The following is a 25,103-nucleotide window of genomic DNA, read 5'->3' as shown; positions in this document are numbered from 1 at the left end:
GGTTGCACATTGGCAATATTTGCATCTTGCTTGCAAATCATTTTTAAAAATTTAAATTAGTTGTCAACTTCTAAGCATCAATAGACCTCCCATAAATGTCAGGACTTCCATTTGATTTGAAAGATTTTAGACCAGCAACCCCAGGCTTTCACTCTCACAGTGCCTGTAACTTCCCCATCCCCGAGGGAGAGGGTGGGTCACCAGTGATCATGTTACATCCAGTTTGCATCATTTTGTCACTTTACATTCACTGTTTATATTACCTACTTGGCTCCTGTAGACATCTTTTTTTTTTTGCTGAGGAAGACTGGCCCTGAGCTAACATCCGTGCCCATCTTCCTCCACTTTATGGGGGATGCCGCCACAGCATGGCTTGACAAGTGGTACGTCGGTGCGCGCCCGGGATCCGAACCCAGGCCGCCAGCAGCAGAGCACGCAAACTTAACCACTACGCCACGGGGCCGGCCCTGTAGACATCTTAAGTTCCCACCTCCCCTCCATCTCCTCATCCCTGCCTATATCCACAGGATCCTTCAAGGTACTCCACTTGTCACCCAAGGTCCAAAGGATTAGACCCACATTTTCAGCATCTTTAGACTGGACAAGCCGAAGAGCAAGACACAGAAGACAAACATACGTCTTCAGTCTACATTTGGAGCAGATCACATTTGGCTTATGGTCAGAGGACATGACTCCAGACTTCTGGGATCTACACCCCCTCCTACTCTTTCCTCCCATTAAAGAAAAAAAATAACACAGCAGTGGTTGGGTCTACAGTAACTTTATTGTAACAGAGAAACCAGGCTGCAATAAGTCTACATGATTAGAGCAGATGGTGGTTATCTTTCCAAAGGGTGAAGCCTGAGCCCAGCTGGCAGCACACAAAGGTTAAGACCAAAGCCCAGAAAATCCTCTTTCCTGGTTCTACCCTGCGATGCCCGTCTCATGATGTGAGATGAGTGACTGCACAACCACACTGAACGAAGGTACGAGGTCCAACTGGGCAGAGGCAACATCCCGACGGGAGACAATTAAACACTTCCCGAAGAGGATGCTGAAATAAAGTGCAGTTACCTACTCTCCGCTATTCTCTGCCGAGAAAGGTGAGGGTATGGGATGAGCAGTAAATTATGTTCTTCATTCTTCAAATAAGCATATTCTATAGTATGGAGTTGATGATCAATCAAGCAGAACAGGATGAAAATCTAGGCTAGTTATAGACCTTTGTGCCTAAGTAAATGAACAGCAGTGATAAGGGAGAAGAGAGGAACATTAAAATGCCTGCAGGTATTAAAAAGGAGCACCTTCTTTCTTTTTTTCTTAAATATGACAGGAAACAGTATCTTTTATATTCTTTGCTGTAGTGGCAGCAGACTCGCTGATTTTCCTAAAACACGATTTCTATAATACAGTCTGTTGATAAGGTTGCTCAGTCACAGGAGGGCTAACATGAAGCTGCCTGTGAATGTGACAACTAGGTCTCCTCACACAGCCTCTCATATGTGCTATTTTCATGCTGATCTACAGAGCAACTGCCAACATCATCAGGGGCTTCAGTTAAAGCTTCTGAAATATTGCAATGGTGTGACTGATAGGTTTTTTTGGGCTATGCCCTTCTTGTACGTGTAAACTCTTTCGGAAAAGCTGGAGATAAAGGGATGAGGGAGAGTTTGGTTTGAGCCACAAAGTGCTAGACACCAGCCACAGGTGCCTCTGCCCTATTTCACTACACGTTCTTTTCTGAGAAACACGTTGAATCGCTGAGTGTTACGTACTGTGGTTGAAGGAAATGATCTGCTCACCACCATCCACCCTCCCTCTTCCTCCATGTGGATCTCACAACAGCAGGGGCCGAAGACAGGAAGGTTGTCTCTGTTCCCTCTCTCCAGGGAAATTACTTGGTGACCTGGTGAATGGCATGAGCAAGGTAGCCCACGTTGCCCGAGGTGACCCCTGCCACAGAGATGCGGCCGTCCTTTGTCATGTAGATGGAGAACTCCTTGGTCAGCCGCTCCACCTGCAGACAGAAGAGAGCTCGGGCACTTCGCGGTCAGGGGGACTTCCCTAGCCCTGGCAGGGCACAATTAGCCACTGTTAAAACAGAAAAATAACAGCTCTATTTTCTCACTTAAACTCTATTCCCAGAATTTGGTGTGCTGGCTTAGAGTGAAAAAGAAGAAAAAATCTTAGATTCAGCATTTGCAGAAAAACAGATTTGGAATCCAGCTACAGAACAGCTCTCCTATCAGGATTCAGGCTCCCGCTTGCTCTGGATCTCTTCCGAGAAGCAGCAGTGATCATAAAAATGATCAAAACAAGCTCTGCTCTTCAGAAGTCTGCGACCTCAGGGAGGATACGGACAGGTCAATGACTAATAAAAAACGAAACAAAATGAATGCTACATACGTCCTTTACCTAAAAGGACTCCAAAATAACTGTTTTTAGGGTAATCCCAAATAGGTTGGTGAGCTTCTGGTTTGCAAGGGCTGATCCATCAGGCAGCTGTGGAGACATCAGCGTCCACTCACCTGCTCAGGCTTTAGTCCCGTGAAACAAAACATGCCGATCTGGTCAGTGATGTGCTGCCAATTGTGGGAGGAGCCCTCCTTCTTGAGGTTGGAGACCAGCTGAGTCCGCATGCCAATGATGCGGTCGGCCATGCCTTTTACTTCTTGCAACCTGTAAAAGAAGACAAAAAAAAAAAGAAAAAATGCTGCTCCATTCCGGGCAAGCACTGACAGACAAGCCACAGCTCACAGGATTTTTACCTCCCTTGAGTGCTCCCCTAGTGTGCCTTAATTCTTTGTCCTGGACTGAGTCACACGCTGTCACTGGTCCAGGAAGAAAGCTATTTTACAGCATTCTCTTTTATATCGGAACACTATTTTGATCAGGCAGCTAAAATAGTTAACATGATTGAGTAAGTAAGAAAAATGGATGAATGAATGACTCTAAAACTTAAGAAGGCTATCTCTAGCCTTTACGCAGGGGGCAAAGGCTGTGGATTAAACAGTACAATATGACCTTATTTTTAACATGGATGGAATGAACATTGCTGCCAGCACAATTAACACAATGCACTGGAACCTACAATGTGCCAAGCCGCGTGCTAGACGCTGAGAAGGGGAGGCCTGAGACACGGTCCTTGCCTTTAAAAGCTTACAACTGATGCCGGGAGCAAATGTGTAAGTGACCAACTTATGGAACAAGGTGAGACAAGGTAAGAATGAATAGAAGAGTGCTGTGCCAAGAAAGCCCCAAGAAGAGGGGGTTACTCTATCTGGGGGACTGGAGAGGACAGTCCTCTGACCACACACGGCTCCCTTGATTCTGGACACAATCTTTCCGTTCCTCAGAGTCTACCCTTCCCATTCTACTCCTGTGGCTCTGTGGGAAATTCCTGTTGCTTTCAGCAACCTGATGGCTGTAAAAACATTTCTAGTTTACTTCCCTGTTGCTACATGTTCACTTTCCTAAACCATCTCTCCATGATGACGCCATGCAGTTAGAACAAGGTTACAAACTGCCAATTAAAGGTCTTAGTCATGTTTTATTTGACTCGGTTAAACACTTTAAACCTGGCACTTGCACATAAAAATGTGGATTTTTCCTCTCTTAAAAAATGAGAAGCAGGCAACAGTGCACCAGCAGGGCACTTACGGGAGGTGGAATCCCTGGCCCCTCCAGGGATGGCATTGATTTTAAATTTCCTGTAGTCATATCCATCCAGCTTCATGTACTTTGAGGCCTGGGTCCTAAAGGCATTGAGTGTATGACCACGGCTAGATCGGGGCGACCTTAGCAGAACCCCTCCATGCTCCTTGTTGCCTACAGAAGGAAGTTCTGACTTCTCACAATATCAAGGTGCTTCACATATACAATATAAGGTGCTTCCCGATCTGCTCCCACCTTCCCAGCTTTGGTGGCTTCTCCATCCTCCTCACACTCAGTGTTTCTGCCATAGAAACCACCTGGGACTTCTGATGCACACTCTATGTGATGCACGTCGTGCACCAGTGCCTTTCCTCGTGTATATCTCTCTGTCCAGTTTTTCCTTTCCCCTTCATTTCCTCTGGGGGAAAACAGGCTTCTTCTCTCTTCAAGGCACAGCTCAAATGCTGCTGTCTCCATTACATCCTGCCTAACTCTCCACTAGAATCAACAGCTCCTCCTTTAGTCAGCATGTATTCTGTCTTGTATCAATGTCATGTGTACCTTTCTCATCAGATTATAAACTCCTCAAGGATAGAGACCACATCTTAGGCATCTAGCACAGTATCTTTGTCATCTTTGTGCATTACAAGCTTCCAGTGTATTGAAATGCACACATTAAAAAAATAAAATCTTGGGGCCGGCCCTGTGGTGTAGTGGTTAAGTGTGTGTGCTCCACTGCTGGTGGCCTAGGTTTGGATCCTGGATGTGCACCGACGCACTGCTTGTCAGGCCATGCTGTGGTGGCGTCCCACATAAAGTGGAGGAAGATGGGCACAGATGTTAGCTCAGGGCCAGTCTTCCTCAGCAAAAAAGAGGAGGACTGATATGGATGTTAGGTCAGGGCTGATCTTCCTCACACACAAAAAATAAATAAAATAAAAAAAAATAAATAAAAATAAAAGTTAAAAAAAAATCTTGATAACCATTAGAGAATATGGAAATATAAAAAATCATTTAAAATAGTAAGTAAAAAAAGCTTAGTATAATTCTAAGTGACAAAACAAAACCAACCCAACCCCTACATATGTAACAGTATGGTATACAGTATGTTACAACTGTGGATGATAGTATGTAAGGAAAAAAAGCTGGGTGGGGCCGGCCCGGTGGCTCAAGCGGTTAAGTGCCCGTTCTCCACTTCGGCGGCCCTGGGTTCGTGGGTTCGGATCCCGGGCGCGCACCGACGCACCGCTTGTTATGCCATGCTGTGGCGGCGTCCCATATAAAGTAGAGGAAGGTGGGAACAGATGTTGGCTTAGGCCCAGTCTTCCTCAGCAAAAGAAGAGGAGGATCAGCATCGGATGTTAGCTCAGGGCTGATCTTCCTCACAAAAGAAAAAAAATGTAAAAAAAAAAAAAAAGAAAAAAGCTGGGTTACAATGACTGGAGTTACGGTTTATTCCCTCTCTCAAACTTTCTGAATGGTACTGACACACTAATTTTATAATGGCAAAAAATAAAATTATAATTTAAAACATAGTCAATTTTTGGGTAAGCCTAGCATGATCTATTGTACCGGAAAGAACTATGCTGAACCAGACTCTTACTATTTATTTCAGTGTTAATTTAAGGTAGAAAAAATAGCTGTCACATGATGACTAGGTGAGCTGCAGATAAAGTTTCTTGCAGAGAGCCAGCCCTGATGGCCTAGTGGTTAAAGTTTGGTGCGCTCCGCTTCGGCGGCCTGGGGTCCGGTTCTCGGGCACAGAACCAGACCACTCGTCTGTCAGTAGCCATGCTGTGGCAGTGGCTCACATAGAAGAGCTAGAAGGACCTACAACGAGAATGTACAACTATGTACCGGGGCTTTGGGGAGAAAAAAAAAAAGAGAGGAAGATTGGCAACAGACGTTAGGGCAAACCTTTTCCAGAGGGGGAGATAAAAGTTTCTTGCAGACGGCAGACTTAGCTTTTCTACCAAAGAAGCTTCCCAGAGATCTCTCCTCTCAGTTAACCAGCTACACAGGATAAACTCTCATATTACTAATCACATCTTTTATGGGCATCTTGGCTTTTTATTAACTCTGAATTACACAGAGCAGGGGTTGACAAACTTTCTATAAAGGGCCAGATTGCAAATATGTTTGGTTTTGTGGGTCATAAGCTCTCTGTCACAACTACTGAGCTCTGCTGTTATGGCCTGGAAGCTGCCACACACAATTCGTCAAGAAATGGGTGTGGCTGTGTCCCAATAAAACTTTATTTGCAAGAATAGGAGGTAGACTAGATTTGACCTACAGAATATAGTTTGCCAACTCCTGACCTAGAGCAATATTTTCTAAATTGTGTGTCATGACCCATTAGTAGGTCATAAATTCAATGCAGTTGGAGGTAATTGGCATTTAGAAAATATTGGAGTATAGCACATGAAGCTTAAGTATTGAGTTTTGGTAACTGTTTCAGTTAGATAAATACACAGAGGCAACGTATATTCAGGGTCATGATGTAAATAAACTATATGTCTTACGTGGACTGTGGTGAAAAAGATTGAGTAACACTAACTTAGAGCACAGGTCTAAGAGATTCAGATGGTATAGATAATAAAAACCAAATATACAGAAATACTGACTCAAGGTAGCTATTATTAGGATAAGAACAAAAAATAAGACATTCTTAAGAAAGTTTTCCTATGTAAGGTTCTTCAATTTGAACTGAAATTTAGGAGAAGGCAGGTTTTACTTAACATGGAGATGATGGAATAAAAGACACTGCCATTTCTGAATTATGTTTGTCTCCAACATCTTTATCTGAAAGTGCTAACAAACGCACCCTCCTCTGTCCCTTCCTCTCTTTCCACCTACGGAAGCTGTATGGTCTGGTATGTCACAAGTTGCCAATTATAATCGAGCTTTGAAGGATCAGTGCTGGGAAAGGCGGATGGCTGGGGGGTGGCAATACGCATTTACCATTGTTTTCGCAGATCAGGGCTGGTCAGAATGGTCGAGGCAATCCGGGCCCCGTTGAGAGGAGGGTTGGAATACATGGGCCGGATCAAGATCTTCAACTGGGACTCCACCCTTTTGGCTTCATCAGCATCTTTGCAGACCATAGTGAAGGCTCCCACACGCTCACCTGAAAAGACAAAATGGGTCTTGTCTTCTAGCTCTCCTGTCTAAAATGCTGAAGCAAATCATGAGTGAATTTGCCACATATTATCTATTTTCATCAGAAGCAAAAATAACTCTGTTATAAATAAAAAGTTTTCAATAACTTTGGTGAACCTAGATACAACAGTACCGTGAACCTAGGTACAACAACGGTTGAGTACTCAAGAGTATTCAAAGGCCTCCTTTTATTGTCTTAAGGAGCAGTGACTTTTTGTTTAGAGAGGCAGTACTCAGTTTTCTTTCCTGGAGGAATGCAGGGACACTAAAGAAGATATTGCTGGCTAAGATCAGTAAAATCCACTTTACCTGTCTTTCTTCTCTGGGTAAGGAGGGACGTGGAACACACACACACACACACGCATGCATACACATACCAAACCCTACAACTTTGTGGCACCCTCTCCCGGCACTCCTTCCATCTCACACATCATGCTGGCTCCTTTAGCTTACCGTATAAGCCCATGTTCTTGGCATAGGATTGGCAGAGACAGACATTAATGCCCTGTTCGATGAAGTGGCGTACAGCCCAGGCATCCTTGTCACCATCACCACTGGCAAAGCCTTGGTAGGCCATGTCGAAGAATGCAAAGAGATTGTTTTTCTGGAAAGGATAAGAGAAGAAGACCAAAGCTTTCGGCAGTCCCTCTTACGATGCCCCAGATGGCACCTGTGCTTATGGGGACCGTGCTGCCTCACACAGACAGAGTCAATACAGTTTTCTCCCCCAGATGGCAGTTTGGAGATGTTTAATTTTCATGGAGTTAAGATAACAACATATACTTTTTTACTTTGGTAGATATGGTCCCTCAAGAAGACATTAAGAAAAGAGAATCTTAATTTCAATCTGCCCCGAATGGTCAAACAGGAAGCTCTTTTCAGGCCCGTAGTAGTCGCGGTAATGATTCTGGTCCAGTCAACACAGGACCAGTATCAGCCTTTTCTGGGGTAATTAACTGGCCGACTCATACCCAGGGCTCACGGGACGGTCTCTTAGAACCGTCTCATCTTGAAAGTGCCCTCTGAGTGCTCTTTCTCTGTCTCATTCTGTTTGCAGCTTAGGGTTGACAGAATGTAAAGAAAGGGAAAAGAAGGAGTGAAAACAAGGACACACGGCAACAGAAATATTCTCTTCCCTAGGAATTCTGACTAGAGCCTTCTCTGATAGCTGACCCTATGCATGATATCAGCAATGCTGAGGAAAGTAGCAAGGACAGGCCGGGACATGAAAAAGTGGATAAAGGTTGAACAAGTAACCACTGACCAGGGCAAATGTAGGCACCAGCAGCAGACATGCTGGGACCAGTGGATGCCTGCTGATCAGGCTAGCCAATGACAAGTTTTATCAGAATTCTCTACAACTAGGCTGAGAAGCAAAAATTATTTTCAAACTGCTCCTGTATCATTAATTACAGAACCACTAATTATGCAAATGAGCTCTTTCCTGGCAACTTAACAATGCATGGAAATTTCATGCAGGCTCAAGGTGAATTAATTCTCACTGTTAGATGTTGCCAAGTTAAGCATCTAAAGCTAGTTACTAAAAACAGAACTGTCCCCAGTCAGTTTACCCTCCTCACCTTCACCACTGTTGCTATTTCCTTCCACTGCTCAGGGCGAGGGTCCACTCCTGTGGGATTGTGGGCACAGGCGTGCAGGAGAATAACACTCTGCTGTGGTATTTTCTAAAGAGACAAACAACCAAGAGATTACTTTGCAGCTTTAAAGGAGATAGTTTACCTGAAATGCCATAGGGTCACTATTATTTGATAAGTAACAAAGATGACCCGAGGTCTGGGAATAAGCCCATCTCTCGTATTTTAAGTCAGGTATTAAGACCTAGCTGGGAGACATCAAATCTCTACAAAGAGGTTTATTCCTTGCGTCTTCACCCCTCCTGCAGTGAGAGCCACTTACTGAAATGTCTTCTAGGGCGCCTGTGACGTCAAAGCCGCACGTCTTGGGGTCGTAGTACCGGTAACCCTGTAGCTGCAGGCCAGCGTCCCTGAAGATGGGGGTGTGATTTCCCCAGGATGGTTTGGGCAGAAAGACATCTCGGCTGAACTTAAAAAATCTTTGCTAAAAGATGGGAAGGAAGGGAATGGAAAAGTGAAGAAAGGAGAGCGAAGAAAAGTTGATATTTTACTGAGGGGACATTTTTCTCTATTGAAACTCAGCTTCTCTCTATGATTGAGAGCAGTGACTCACAGTGAGACTGCCTGGGTTGGAATGCAGGCTCTGAAGATTATACTGGCTGTTGTCCCCAAGGACCTGCCTGGGCCTCACTTTCTTCATTTGTTAGTTCAACACTTCATTTAGTGTTAATTCAACCTCCTTCATGAAGATTAAACAAGTTAAAACACAAATCTCCTAGTAATGGTATGTGTTCAACAAATTATATTATTATAATATTATCTTATAATATTATTATTATTATAATAATATCTTCCTTGTAATTTCTTTTAAGTACTTTCATCCTCCCCTCCACTGACTCCATTTATCGGAGAACAGGAAATCTTCTAGCTTTGTGGCAAGAGGAAATCTACTTCTGGGTCAGCAAACACACATGCAATAATAGGAAACCCCATCATCCTCAACTTACAGATGGTCTTACAGCTCTTTCCTGAAGGAGTTTCCAGAAAGACTCACCAGAAAATTGGCTCCGATCCTTAAGGCCCCAGTCCCAGAAATGGTCTGCACGGTGACATACTGAAGGAGAGACACTCACAGTCAGTGAGGTGCAACCCTCTGTACAGGATGCAACATAATAAAACCGAGGTCAAGCCCGAAGAGAGGCTCTGTACAGTCAGCACCCTTCCTTCCTTAGAAGCCGAAGACAACGTTCCGAAAGAATATTCAGAAACGAGAGAACAGTACTACTATGTCATTTCTCCATTTTCTAAGAGACAGATTGACTCTCCTCACAGGTTCTCAAAAGAGCGTCTCTTCAGTTTTCAATGCCTTTGCTGATGTAGCAACTAATTCCTTATGGCCTGTTATTAGTGTCATCCTGCGTTATGTGAGAAACTTTCAGGACACAAAAATCCCATCTCCCTTATGAAAAAGTAGTGATTTTTACAGAGAGAAAAAGACACTAAGAACAGTCACTACATTAAAATAGTATTCTAGAATTATACAAAATTGAATGACTCTCTGAACATCAAAAAATGAGCCATCTTGAAAAGCAAGTTAACAAGTACATTAGAATAACATTTCTTCATTTTAAAGTTGTCTAAGAGGTTCCCTTCTATGACAAAAGATAATCTGAAAATATTATCTTTTGGGTAATGGGGAGATGCCTGAGGTAAATCTGTTCCTTCAAATCGGTCAACTTTAGGGGATGAGAGAGTAAGAAACCACAGGGTTTTTTTTTTTTAAGGCACCATAGAAGTACAAGGCTCTACAAAACATAAACCTGTTTTCTGGACTGGGGGACAGGGGATTAAATGGGGGGAACCCAACTAACAAACTCTTTACTAAACAAAGTTTGTCTCTGCAAACTTTGGCATGACAGAAATAAAAACCTAAGTGTAGCTCTGAAAATAGAAATGACTCATAAAGGCAGAGCAATTTATAAAAGACAGGAGGATGTTATTTTAAGATAGGCCAGTCTTATACTTAGGTTACAATTCGTAAGATGGACACAGAATAAGAAAAAATTCCAGAAGTATACAGAAGTTTTCATGAGAGGTTAACAGGTGGTTGATTGCACGGCTATCAATCAAACGATATTCTGCCCATAACTTATGATCATGACCACATCACCCTGGGGTCGATGTTGTATGTTTTTCTCTGAGGTAATAAACTAACGTGTGGACTTAGACCAGTCTTGCGAATAAACTGTATGTATTCTGGCTTTGGGGGCAGGGAGAGGAGAAATGTTGGCTTAGTTTTGCTACTTTGTGTGTTTTTCCTCAGACTTACCCAGAAAAATAAATATTTAAACATACAAATGTATCCATTAAAGAATACATCTGGGGGCCGGCCCCGTGGCTTAGCGGTTAAGTGCGTGCGCTCCGCTGCTGGCGGCCCGGGTTCGGATCCCGGGCGAGCACCGACGCACCGCTTCCCCGGCCATGCTGAGGCCGCGTCCCACATACAGCAACTAGAAGGCTGTGCAACGATGACATACAACTATCTACTGGGGCTTTGGGGGGGAAAAAAAAAAAATTAAAAAAAAAAAAAAAAAAAAGAATACATCTGGGGTGCCGGCCTAGTGGCACAGCAGTTAAGTGTGCGTGCTCCACTTCTTTCGGCGGCCCAGGGTTTGCAGGTTCGGATCCCGGGCGCGCACCGACGCACTACTTGTCAAGCCATGCTCTGGCGGCGTCCCATATAAAATAGAGGAAGATGGGCACAGATGTTAGCCCAAGGCCGGTCTTCCTCAGCAAAAAGAGGAGGATTGGCATTGGATGTTAGCTCAGGGCTGATCTTCCTCACAAAAAAAAAAAAAAAGAAAAAAAAGAACATATCTGTTTCAAAAGACAGTAAACTATAATGCACACGAGCCCACGTGTCAGGGGGCTGTTCAGTGGCCTGGCTGCAGCCACCTGCATGATGCTATTCTACTACAAGTGCTGGGCCTGCATACACACTGTGGGTGCACACGGGCATCTGTTTGTAAAAAGCTTATGTCTAGTGACCTTTAGGGACATCTTTCTTCCATAATAAGAGGGCCCTCTGGGGAACGGGAAGGAGGAGACACCTAGGGGCCACCTGTTCTTCCTGGCATGGCTGCAGTGGTGCTCTCTGGACCTCTGAGAGAGGAGGAAGACAGCAGGAAGGGAGCATGGTCTGCTCTCTTTCAGTGTCCAAACTGGCTGTGGAGGGGCAGCAGAGGATGCCAGACTGGTTCCGGCCCTGACAGTCCACCTGTGGCTTGTTTCCCGCCTGCTCCCTCCGTCTAAGCTGGAAGCTCAGGGCATGAGGGTGGGGGCTAATGATAGGCCTTAAAACCGACATAGTTTGGCATCCCTAAAGCATATTCAACATAAAATGAACATAAGCACACAGAGACTAACAGCAAAAGCAATGTCGAACCTATCAGTCAACTTACTACTGCATTTTTGGAACTGGTGTTATATGAAATCTTTTATTTAATTAGTGCCAATTTACTATTTAAAAAAGAGATATTAGCAATACTGTGGCCACTTCGAAACTATCATCACACACAAAGCGATGCATCTTTCCTTATTTAAATTATTGCAAATTTGTTTAATCTGTTAAATTTAAAGACAGACCCTGAACGATGCCAGAGTGGGCTCCGCTTACCCGGCCACTTTTTAACACTTCGCTCTTCTCCCCCAGGGCCAGCTCTGCAGATGCCTTACAGAACTCAGCCAGTCCCCCAATGGGCAGGTATTCTTTGTCCAAATTTTTTGCAGCCATTTGGGCTTCCGCCTGGACAGAGAAAACGCATCCATTTAGTTTCTTCTCCTCACCTGGAATTATATCATGATTAATAGGCAACGTCTTATAAGTTAAATTTTAGAAGTAAAGCCTTGTTTTTTATTTGGAGATACTGTCCAAGAAGAAGGCTAAGTAGAATACTTTATACTTTATATTCCAGAACAAAAATATTTAAAATTTTTTACTCTATTTTATTATTATTTTTTTTTAAAGTTAGGTTTTATGTGGATGGGTATACAGCGTCTCTTGGTTACCATTTAACATAAAATGGCATTCTTGGAATGCACAAGAACAAGGTTTAAGAGACACACTTGAAGTAGATATAAGGTGATAAAATCAAACTAAATACATAAAAAGAAGTATTTCAAGGTATATGTCAGTCTAAGAACTTCAAAGGTTAATAGTAATAGCCACATATCTTCATGCTTTCGAGTCAGAGGCCTGGCTGTGCCATACTGGCTGTGTGACCCCGTGCAAATTATTAACCTTCCTGAGGCTGAGTGTCTTCATCTGTCAAATGAGGAAACAACCATGTCTACACCTCATATGACTGAGGTGAAGAGCTGATGAGGTAATGCACAAAAGTGTGTGGTGGTGTTCCAGCTTGCAACAGTAGCTAACACTTGCTGAATACTTTCAACTGACTTACCGAGACCCAAAGCGAGACTCAAAGCAATCCCCGCACGACCCGAGACCCAGCAGTGGGCAGTTTTTTAGTGAGCCTTCTCATCACAATTGTTTCTTGAGTCCCTTTTTCTACTCAAGAGAATTATAGAGATGACACCTCATCCACACTCCATACACTCTGAAATTTCTTCTTTCGGTGGTTCACTCAGCCCACGCTCTATCACCGCACCGACTCAGGAGGGCCTGAGCGCGCCTACTGCACCGTGCACAACTCAGATGACTACAGAGCTCTTTACTCTCGCCCAGAAGCACTCTCCTCTAACTTCTCCTCACGGTGCCTAGCTCTGCTGTATGGAAGAAGCACACATCACCACCCCACTTTTGGAAGTGATAAAGCAGCACATTCATATTTCATCAGAGGATGTGCAGATGGAAAGAAAACTCATACTTTCTTTTAAATAACCATTCTAAGAGGATTAGTCATATTATTTATAGTGATAATGACACCCCATAGAAAGACTACTAATAAAAATACAACAAAAATAAAATTATTCTATAGTTCAATAGGAAGAAAGGATTGAGCATGCCTCGTAGAAGGGCTTTATTAAGGCAATCAAAATGAGAAAAATGGAAATAACAACAGAAATTCTCATCCGCAAAGAGACAAGAGACAAAGTTTATCACCAAAAGACAACGTTTAAATTCTTGGTCCTTTTCTGCACCCTTGGGATTAAACATGACACTATGCCTGTTCTATAGATAATCAGGGAAGTCCAATCTTGGAAAAGACCATGTAGTTCCAACCTCTGACTTTTACAGCCAAGGAGACTACGGCCCAGACAACCTAAGTGACTGAAGCAGTTAGCATCAGAATTCAAACCCAGGTCTCCTGACTACCATTCCAGCAGTCTCTCTGCCACTCTCCAGGAGCTCCTTTCAGTTTATTCATCCTGATCAAGCAGGAGATGGATGGCAAGCTTACCTTCCGGACACTAGGGAGCACGTAAGGCTTTCCATTATCATCCCGGTAGGCACCAACTCCCAGATTCATCTTTTTGCTGTTGGTGTCTCTCTTATAGGCTTCTGTGACTCCCAGGATGGGATCTGGGGGCCCCATCTCCACATGGGCCCACCAGGAGCTGAAATGGGAAATACAAGACATTAGTCCCAGTAGCTAGATTTCCACGGCCAGAGATGTCTCGGGTCTGCCAAAAATCCATTTCAACTAAGGTTTGCATTTTTACTATGCACAGGGTAAAGCAAGAGGCACCAATAATCCTACAATGCTTAAGACTTTGAAGCACCTCGCAGAAGAGTGGAGAAGACTGATAATTCCACTGCAAATGCTACAAGAAGCAGAAGAGGGACCCTGGAATCACCCTGGGGAGGGCAGGGTGCACGTGTAGGCTCTGAAAGCAGACCAGACCTGACCTGAATTTCCAGGCAAAGAAGACATCAAGTAACTATGCAGTGAGAAGCTAGGAGTAGTAAAAGATGAGACTAGAGGAGGAAGCAAGGGCCAGCGCAAGAGTACTATGTGACCCCCCCCCCCCACCAAGGGGCTTGGGTTTTATCCTGCCCCTCTTGTTAAGGGCATCACTGGAAAGCTTGATAAAAATACAGGTTCCTGGGCTCCACCCTGGATATACTGAAAATATGTAAAATCACTAAAGTCTTTTTTTTTTGGGGGGGGGGTGATCAGGTAAAGGGAGTGACATGAATGGACTTGCCTTTTTAGATCCCATCTGGTCGCAAGGTGGGGTGCTGAACGCAGAGCGGTAAGGATAGATGCAGAAGGATCACTGAGGAATCTGGCTCATTACCGGGCCAGAGGGACAGAGAGGAGGAGGGCCTGACCCGGGGGGAGACGATACACAGTAGGCGTGGAGAGGATGGCAGAGAAGCGCTAGGTACTTAGGAATTAAAAATCAGCTGGAAGAACTGGCTGTGACATTTTACTGATTTCATTACTTATGGAGTTAAAATGTTCGACAATGTTCATTATTTTATATTTGTATGAGAGTCATGATTTTACCTTAAAAAATTATCCTTTAACAGTCCTAGGCGTCGGCCCAGTGGAGTCACCTGACTGGGCCAAGTGAACTGTGTTGCTGGGGAAGTGCACCCCCCGAGGGACTTCCAAGAGGCAGTATAACTGTATAACTCTGTTTCTCTAGCTTGCTACCCACCCCCTACTCATTTGGGGGTTCTGATTCACTTGCGGCCAATAAGCTAGTCCCCACTGGCAGCACTGACGGTGAGCCTGGCTTCATGCTCTGCCCATTCAGTGATCTCTTAAGTGGAGAGCAGAGACCTAGTCTCTGGTGGGTGAGAGATGATAATCTGGTTTGTTTCTTTGCATCTTTTATTTTTTAAAATCAGATCTGTGAGATTTTTTTGTGTGTGTTTACTCTTTACCTTTGGCTGAAGTTACAGATCTGAAGAGCTATAAGTTCTCTGTGTCGGTAATTCAGAAAGGCTTTTTTTTGGTTTTACCTCTGAGTGTCTGAATGTGAAATGTTTTCCATTTCTGGAGACATAAATTAGATTATAAAAACCTCAAATTGAAGGTGCTCTGTTCTGATTGTGTTATAGAGACTGAATTTCTAGTACTTCAAAATGTGCTAGACTCAATTTTTTTTTTTCTTAAAGAAACTAAGAAATGTTTTAAATATTCAAGTTCATATGAGTGAAGTAAATCCTGGATAAATGAGACTAGTTTAATTTTGATTTAATAAAAATAGCTATGCCTTTTATTTATTCATGGTAAGTATAATACAAGCATATATTTTATTCTACATGGGTTTGTTTTTCCTAAAATTATACTGGTTTACTGATAAAATAAGCTAATATTACTCCCATATGATGTTTAAAATTATGAAAACTGTAAATTTGTGTTCAAGTAGTTATTATTCTGACAATTTTTTTTTTTTTTTGGTGAGGAGGATCGGCCCTGTGCTAACATCTGCCAATCCTCCTCTTTTTGCTGAGGAAGACTGGCCCTGGGCTAACATCCGTGCCCATCCTCCTCCACTTTATATGGGACGCCGCCACAGCATGGCTTGACAAGCGGTGCGTCGGTGCACGCCCGGGATCTGAACCGGCGAACGCCGGGCCACCACAGCGTGCACACTTAACCATTTGTGCCACTGGGCCGGCCCCTATTCTGACAAATTTTTAATTTCAACAGTAATGATATATTTTGATTCTTCTATTAATAGATTTTAGTTTTTAGAATAGTTTTAGATTTACAGAAAATTGACAGAGAGTTCCCATAAACTGCCCCCGAGGAGTTTCCTCTTATTATTAACGTTTTATATTAGTAGGGTACATTTGTTACAACTGATGAACCAATATTGATACATTATTAAGCCCACAATTTACTCAGATTTCTTTAGTTTTTACCAAATGTTCTATTTCTGTTCCAGGATACTCCATTAAACTTAGTTGTCGTGTCTCCTTAGGCTCCTCTTTCTGTGCCAGTTTCGGACTGTCCTTCTTTCTGATGACCTTGACAGTTTTGGGGAGGACTGGTCAGGCAGATTGTAGGATGCCCCTCGACTGGAATTTGTTTGACGTTTTTCTCCTTAGACCGGGGTTATGGGTTTTTGGGAGAACAGTAATATATTTTGTAATATGTCAGTCTGAAGACAATTTCTAAAATCTTTAAGTAACTTAAAATCTTGGACTGATATTACAATGAGTTAATTAATGGATTAATTAATCATTGGATACCTAGATAATTTCTAAGCAAGATAAATTACTGACACATTGATTACTAAGCCTAATTTAAAGTTTATATACTTTTGCTTAATTTTATCTGCTTTAAAGAGGCTATAGCTTTGGGTCATTTTAGCGAACATGTTCTTTGTTGCCATTTTAAGAAGGTATAAAAGGGATGTGTGTGTGCCTGTAAGTGTTCATGAGCTTTACTAGTGTGCTAAAATGCTCGTGTAGGACTGATATCAATGCCCTCCCCATTTTGTTTGTGAAATGAAAGTTACTTTGGTTAAAAGTTAAAATTAATAAGTTGATTCTATATCAGGATCAATAGTGTCAGAGAAATACAACTGTGTATGTTTTTGTCTTTCAAGGAAAAAGAGTTGTGTTGTCCTAAAGCAGTGCTTCTCAAACATTTTGGTCTTTGCATCCCTTTATGCTCTTAAAACTTACTGAGGACCCGAAAGAGATTTTATTTATTTGGGGTATAATTACCAAGATTTACCGTATCAGAAATTAAATTACCGTATGAGAAATCTGTTATACTATCCTAAAAAGTCAGTTTGTTCTAAATATTAAAGAGTGTGTAAGGACAAACCTTGGAAAGGGAATTTTGTTTTGATTTATAATAACTGAGTTTGAAAAGAAGCTATGAAAGGTGTTAACATTTTAACAAAGTTCTGCTCAATCTTCCTTGGTTTAGTGATTAATGACTTTACTTACAATATGAAAGGTTATTTCTTTACCTTCTGTGTAATCTGCCTAGATAGGAGAGATTCTGTGTTTTACCAGAATACGTTCTCTATGCTTTATGTTGACTCTTATGTCCTTGATTATTTAAGGAAAAAACAAAACTAACAAACAAAAATGGTGCTGCACATATGAAATGGCTAAGGTTCTTTACCATCATGTTATATGATTCATATGAATGTTTTATTGTTGTTTTGATTAAATAGGTATGCAGTGATTATTTCTCAGGCACTCACAAATCCTATCTTATCAAGTGATCAAATATCTAACAACTCTTTGATTTGGCCTTCCCAAAATCGAATCCTAAACACAGAACACAAAAATTTCAGGCTATGTTTCACCTAAAACTATCTTTCAGATTTCCTAGAGGGCCCCAGAGAAGCACCATCTCTTTTTCCCAATAAACACTCTCCTGGCAGCACAGATACATTAATGTATCAAACTAAGGTTTTACCTTATGGTAAATCACTGTTCTGAGAAAAAGATTATATTCTACTGTTTTTCTTCAGGGGAAATAAGCAAGAATTTTTTTTTTTTTCACAGTTTCATATTGCAGGAAACAAAGTCTTTATGATCTCTAAATCAATCACTGAGAACCTGTTATGTGCCAAGTGCTGGGAATATAAAGAAGAATAAAACACAATCCCTCACATTGTGGTTAGCGCAGATTAGCCCAGTGGGGTGACCAATGGGAGTGATAAACAATGCAGGCTGGGGGTGGAGGGATAATGTACAGTGATACAAAGACAGCCTCAGGGCACAGAATATTATTTATAGGGGCCCTGAGGAGAGGACCTAATAGCCTAGAAAGGGGAGATAAGTATAGGCTTAGGAATGCTTCCAGGAGGAGGTGACCTATGAGCCAAGTGCTAAGGATGAAAGAAGGAAAAAAGCATTCCAAGCAGAGGCATAAGAATAAAGGCTAATGGAGCCGGCCCGGTGGCACAGCGGTTAAGTGGGCATGCTTCGCTTTGGCGGCCCGGGGTTCGCAGGTTTGGATCCCAGGTGCGGACACAGTCACCGCTTGTCAGGCCATGCTGTGGCGGCATCCCATATAAAGTAGAGGAAGATGGGCACCGATGTTAGCCCAGGGCCAGTCTTCCTCAGCAAAAATAGGAGGATTGGCATCAGATGTCAGCTCAGGGCTGATCTTCCTCACACACAAAAAAAGAATAAAGGCTAAGGGTGAGAAAGAGCTGGGGGGTGGAGGGGGGTGTTGCAGTAGCAAGCGGAAGGGGAATGCAAGGTTCCAAATTACTTAGGTGAGATAGCCCATGTTCTCTTAGTAATCATTTATCCAATCCCAACGATCAGATGTTTCAGCACGGGACAATGAAAGTTCTCTGTGCTCAGTACGCTGACAAGCTCGGCGGATTATTTCATTAGAATTTCTTTCCCGACAATCGTTCTCTTGTCGACCCTGTGGCCAGTCAGCACTCATATACCTCACTGCTCCACGAGGCACAGTGGACGGCCGGATGGACGTGGCAGCACACAGGTAAATTTATGCTCTCCCGACAAGTTGAAAATTGCCTCAGTCTCAATAGCTGTAACTGGTATGTTCAGCTAATTCTGTTATTGAAGGTGGATCATTCCATTTTTGGATTTCCCAGGCTTTTACTTCTTTTAATAGGTTGCCTTGGGCGATGTCAGTACTGAGCAAACTGCATGGATTCAACAGCAGCTCAGCCACTTACCAGCTGTGTGAGCACAGCCAAGTCAATTAACTTCTCTAAGTCTCAACTTCTCTTACCCGTCAAGTGGGGGCACAACAGTACCTATCTCACAGGGTTGTTACAAGGATGAAAGGAGTTATGAAATACAAAACACTCAGAACAGAGCCTGGTACAGAGCGAGTGCTTGATGCTAGCTGGATCAGTTACTAAATTAAACTACTACCCTCTTATTTATAACCACTGTGCCACTAGCATGGAGCCTGGTCAGGCCAAGTATGTAGAGCATTCAAGGAGCATAGGGTCATAAGATTTGATGACCAAATGTAGGTCTTTCCTGCTTTTCAGTTATTACCACTTAGTTTTTTCTAGAGTCTCAAGAGACATTATCATTCCTCCTCCTCACTATCTCTACTGCCAGGACTCAAAATCCCTCTCACTCTTTTTCGTTGTTCTAGGTTGCTTGGTTGTTCCAGTATCCAAGCAATAGTAGGAAACAGATACCTTGAAGCAACTTCTGAACTGGGCCTGAAGAAAGCTTTGGTTATTTCCTCCCCACAATTCAGACCCAGAAAACAAGTAGCCACCTGCCTACCTACATCACTGTCACCAGCTGAAGAGTGAAAGGAACACTCTAATGTCAAGGACATATCATAGAGAACTTCTAGCAAGCAATTTTCATTTTTAAAAAGATGGTTCTGTCTACTAGGTCTTCAATCAATAATGACAGAGCCGCTTCCCCTAACTCCCAGGACAGAAGGCACTATTCTTGTTAAACAGTGTGAAAAGCACTTATTTGTCACGTTCTTTAAAAAGTTTTCTAGCATAGAAATTCTCTCAGAAATGACAGCTTTGAGTCTTCTGGCAGATATCTGATTAAGAGTGGTATCTTTTTTTTAACTTTTATTTATTTATTTATCTTTTTCCCCCAAAGCCCCAGTAGATAGTTGTATGTCATAGCTGCACATCCTTGTTGCATGTGGGACGCGGCCTCAGCATGGCTGGAGAAGCGGTGCATCGGTGCGCGCCCAGGATCCAAACCCGGGCCGCCAGCAGCGGAGCACACGCACTTAACCGCTAAGCCACGGGGCCGGCCCAAGAGTGGTATCTTTTAAGAAGAAGTCTAACAGCAATTTGAAAATACTGAATCTCGAACAATCTAAATATAGGAGCAGGGACCCTCAATTTGATGAGTCCTACATCAGTAACCAGGTTCAGGTCCTCCTCACCCTTCATTACTCCATTCTTTAAAAGGGGAAAGACTCAATGCCCACGTTGTAAGAACTGTGATGTTTTTAAAGGGATAGTAGTAGATGAAAACAAGAGTGCTCTGGGACAAAATCAATGCTGACAAGCTGTGGCCTACAAAGTGATTCCTATCAATGCACTTTGGACAGAAGTGCAAAGCCTCAGGCATTAAGCAATACTGATCGGCCAACCAAAAGATGTTAGGTCCAAAGTATTCAGATAAGCATTTCCAATTCGAATGCCTTGCAATTTCCCTGGGAGTCTACCCAGTGCTTTATAGTTTTTAAAATGCTTTCCCTCACGTTCCTTTTTTTTTTTTTTTGGTGAGGAAGATTGGCCCTGGGCTAACACTCATGCCCATCTTCCTCTATTTTGTATGTGGGATGCCGCCGCAGCATGGCTTGATGAGCAGTGCATAGGTCCACCCCTGGGATCCAAACTTGTGATCCCCAGGCTGTGGAAGCAGAGTGCACGAACTTAACCACTGCCACCAGGCCGGCCCCACTCATGTTCTTATTTTAAAATAAGAAGAGAAGTCAATTAACTTGCTCATGATCACAGAGCTAAAAATGGCAAAAACAATACAATGATTCTGATCTTCTGACTACCCATTATTGTACCACTATTGCACGCTGACTTTCTGTTTCTTTTTTTTTTGGATTGGTCCTCTGCTAACATCTGTTGCCAATCTTCCTCTTTTTCTTTTTTCTCCCTAAAGCCCCAGTACACAATTGTGTATTATAGTTGTAGAGTTGTAGTTCTTCTACGTGATGCCGAGTGGGACACCGCCTCTGCATGGCTTGAGGAGCGGTGAGTAGGTCTGCGCCCAGGATCCGAACTGGCGAACCCCGGGCTGCCAAAGGGGAACAGGTGAACTTAACCGCTATGCCACAGGGCTGGCCCCACACTGCCTTTCGAAAGGGTCTCATGATTCTCCTTCAGTTATTTCACTAAAAACTAATCAGAATTAAGTAATTAAGAACAAATCATTATAAATCAAATACATTAGCATATTTTTTTTCTTTATTGACCTATGACTATGTCTGATGTCACCTCACTATGCTTTTACAGCACAGGTCAACAAGAAAAGGTTAAATGTGTAGTGCTTTCTGTTTTAAAAAATGTAGCTAGGGGCCAGTCTGGTGGCGTAGTGGTTAAGTTTGCATGCTCTGCTTCAGCGACCTGGGATTTGCTGGTTTGGATCCTGGGCGCAGACCTACTCACCACTCATCAAGCCATGCTGAGGTGGCATCCCACACAGAAGAACCAGAAGGACCTATAACTAGCATATACAACTATGTACTGGGGCTTTGGGGAGAAAAAAAAAAAAGAGGAAGATTGGCAACAGATGTTAGCTCAGGGTTACTCTTCCTCAAAAAAAAAAAAAAAAAAATGCAGCTAAATGAAACACTGGAACTTAGCTCCATTTAAATGACCCAAGCATGCCCACTAATGGATGAAAGGATAAAGAAGATGTGGTATATATACACACAATGGAATAGTACTCAGCCATAAAAAAAGATGAAATCTTGCCATTTGTGACATGGACAGACCTTGAGGGTATTATGCTGAGCAAAATAAGTCTGATGGAGAAAGTCAAATACCATATGATTTCACTAATAAGTAGAAGATAAAAACAACAACAACAACAACAAACACACACATGGCCATAGAGATTAGACTGGTGGTTACCAGAGGGGAAGTGGGGGATAGGGGAGGGAGAAGGGGGTAACAGGGCACATGTGCACAGTGACGGATGGCTGTCTTTGGGTGGTGAACATGATGCAGTCTACACAGAAATCAAAATGTGATGACGTACACCTGAAATTTATATAATGTTATAAAGCAATGTTACCTCAATAAAAATAAATAAAATAAATGATCCAAGTATGAAAATTAAGTATTTCAAAGGACAAATCCTCAGCTCTTCAAAATACCAACTGCCAAGGTTTCACTGTAGTAGAATGAGCTGTTTAAAAAAAAAAAGAAACTTCAATGTGGTATATATATATTTACAATGGAATACTACTCAGCCAGAAAAAAAGACAAATTGTCCCATTTGCAACAACACAGATGGACCTGGAGGGCGTTATGTTAAGGGAAATAAGCCAGAGAGAGAAAGACAAACACCACATGATTTCACTCATAAGTGGAAGATAAACTAACACATGGACAGAGAGAACTGTTTGGTGATTACCAGGGGCAAGGGGGTTAGGGGTGGGCATAGGGAGGAAGGGATGTATTTATACAGTGACTCACAAACAATAACATACAACTAAAATTTCACAATGTTATAAACTATTATGACATCAATTAAAAAAAAAAAGAAACTTCAATTACCTGAGTTTATTTTAAATGTTTTCCACTTTTACCATTTGGCTTTGGGTAAAGATCACTTCTGCACTGGTGAGTGAAAGTTCTCACTCCCTTGGTGTCTGAACCGTTAACACTCATGGCCAGATAGGCCATCTGGTTCTATCATCCAAGCATGATTCAGTGTTTAAACCTGAACAGAACCTCCTCAGCTGCATTTGCAGCTCAAATATTTTAAGACTTTATTTTTTTGTACACATTTTGCACAACTATGGGTCCCCTGTATGTTTATTTTAGACTTTGATCTGAGATACAATACTAAAATGTCACATTTGTTGCTGTTGCATTAATTTAAAAATCGAGGTTTAAAATAAAAATATTCCATTTGAAAGACACGCCAGGCACTCTTTAAGTGCTGAGATATAACAGTGAACAAAGTACTAGGTACAGCTCTCACGGAACTTATGTTCTAATGGGGAAAAGACAGGAAAGTAAAATGAGTCAGGCTCTCAAATTGAAAGAATGACTAAAAGGTTACACCCATAGGCATTTTCACCCAGCACTTTAAGTAGAGCTGTAGGCCACCCAGCCAAATTCATAAAACAAGAGATTATTTTAAGATGACTAAAACGGTGAAACAGACTTTCTCTTCCCATAACTTTAGGCACTCCTTTCTGTTCTCCAAATTTGCTGCATAAACGATAACGTCTCCCTAACTCTGATCTACTAGGTAGGCTGGCTGAAAGAGCACACCTTAACGGTGTGCCAAGAAGGAACCAAAACACAGAGAGAAGAAAGTATGAAAGCCTGGGCAAAACTGTATTGCCAAGAGTGTGGGGTTTTGGAAAGGACAAACTGTTCTGCTGGCTTAAAGACACCGTGCATACATCCAAACGAAAGGCCAAGGCACCGCGTAGGGCAGGTCACCGATCTGCTGCCTGGAGTTAATATCTGGTTGGAGTGGTTTAGAGACTCGGTTCCCGACTAGAGAGTGCTTAAGGATTCTGTCCCAAATAGGCTTCTTGAGCGAATTAATCACCCAGCTTAGGTCTCCACTAGGAAGGAATTACCAACTCTTTTAATGCACCGTACTTTTTCTCTGCAACACTTAACAAATAGGTTGAAATTACATATTTGTAATTTTCTGAGTGACACCTGCCCCTCCCTCAGGCCTGTTCACCGCTGTATCTATGACCAGCATCTGGTCCAGTGCCTGGTTCTGTGGAACCGGGGTGACAAAACATTTACTAACTGAAAGAGTGGAGATGGAGAGGAAGCACGGCGACTTCCCTAAGGCCAGACCTCCGAAGGGCTTAAAAAAAAAGGGGAGATGCACCGCACCCCGACCCTTTTCCAGCCAAAGGTCAAAGGGCGGGGTGGGGGGGTCACCAGTGACTCAGGCGGGAACAAGGCTGGGAGGATGCCGCGCGCCAAGGTCACGGAACGCAGAGAGGAAAGCCGGTCCTGAAAGCCAGAGCCCCGGGAACCTGCCTCCCCCCAGGACACAAACGGCAGCCAGCCACCGCCCCACCAACCCCGCTCGGTCCCCAGGGAGGCCACGACAGGGGAGCCCCGCTGTCCCCTAGGGCAGCACGTCAAGGGCACCAGCGCCCCCCGGCGCCACAGCCAATCGGCGCGAGGCAGCCCCGGCGCCGCAGCCAATCGGCGCGAGGCCGGCCCGGCGCCGCAGACCGCGTGCTCTCCCCTCGCCCCTTCACCCCCCCACCCCGAATCTCCGTCCCATGACCCCCCCACCCTTGAATGAGAGTCCGGGTACCGTAGAGGGCCACACTTCCTAACCCAGGGGAACGCGTTGGCACGCTTTCCTGCCGTCCTGGGGACAGGGCAGGGGAGGGCTGCAGGACCCCGGGGGTCACTGTGAGGCGCGGATGCTCAATCCTCAGCCCCCAGTGAAGCCGACCGGGGGCAGGGAAAGTGTGTGTGTGTGTGTGTGCGCGCGCGCGCGTGCTCGGAGCGGGGTAGATGTCCTGGGGCGCCCGCAGCTCGGCTGGGCAGGCCCATCATCCCGGCTCCGTCCCGGTCTCCCCTGCTTACCTGGCTCTGGCGGAAGCCGCGGCAGCGAGGCCTGGGTGGAGGGCGGCGGCGGCCCCCGACAGGACGCGGCTGGAGTGCAGCAGGGCCATGGTGGGCGGCGAGAGGGCAGTGGGCAGCTGCAGGACGGAGCGGAGGGCCGGCGGGCGCAGACAGGGAGGCGCGGGCTCCTGCTGAAGGTAAGGACAGCGACTTCCCCGCGCGAGGCTAGAGCGGCCTCCGCCACCCCGAGCCGCGTCACAGCGCACCCTGGCGGCCGGAGCCGAGTGGGGGAGCCGTGGGTCGGCCACGCCCGGGAGTCTGTACTGCCCGGGCCACGTGGTCCCGGAGACCTCTGACGACTCGGTTTACCGCAGTTCGCCGCGCTTGAAACGCTTCATTCATTTAATCACGACGGACTGGACCGAAGAGAGGGCTGCTAACATGCCGGTTGGAAAGACGGGGAAATGTAGTTTGATGTAGGTGAACTAATTTGCCTAATGCTTTACAGCCGGGAAC

General features: G+C 43.9%; 1 protein-coding gene across 1 annotated transcript; it reads right to left on the bottom strand.

Moving 5' to 3' along the window:
• Positions 1–765: 765 nt before the first annotated feature.
• On the bottom strand, positions 766–24,776 carry GOT2 (glutamic-oxaloacetic transaminase 2). The gene is made up of 10 exons (XM_004431673.3): positions 24,609–24,776; positions 13,832–13,988; positions 12,085–12,213; positions 9,463–9,522; positions 8,731–8,892; positions 8,394–8,498; positions 7,267–7,417; positions 6,616–6,781; positions 2,529–2,679; positions 766–2,017 (listed from the first exon to the last, which is right to left on the bottom strand). The coding sequence occupies exons 1-10, from the start codon at positions 24,695–24,697 to the stop codon at positions 1,895–1,897; spliced, it is 1,293 nt and encodes a 430-aa protein (XP_004431730.1). The 5' UTR covers positions 24,698–24,776; the 3' UTR covers positions 766–1,894.
• Positions 24,777–25,103: the final 327 nt, after the last annotated feature.

The sequence above is a fragment of the Ceratotherium simum genome, chromosome 30, assembly GCF_057802395.1.
Source record: "Ceratotherium simum simum isolate JZ-2026a chromosome 30, ASM5780239v1, whole genome shotgun sequence".
NCBI classification, from domain to species: domain Eukaryota; kingdom Metazoa; phylum Chordata; class Mammalia; order Perissodactyla; family Rhinocerotidae; genus Ceratotherium; species Ceratotherium simum.
The sequence above is the reverse complement of the archived record's forward strand: the minus strand, read 5'-3'. Positions and strand labels throughout refer to the sequence as shown.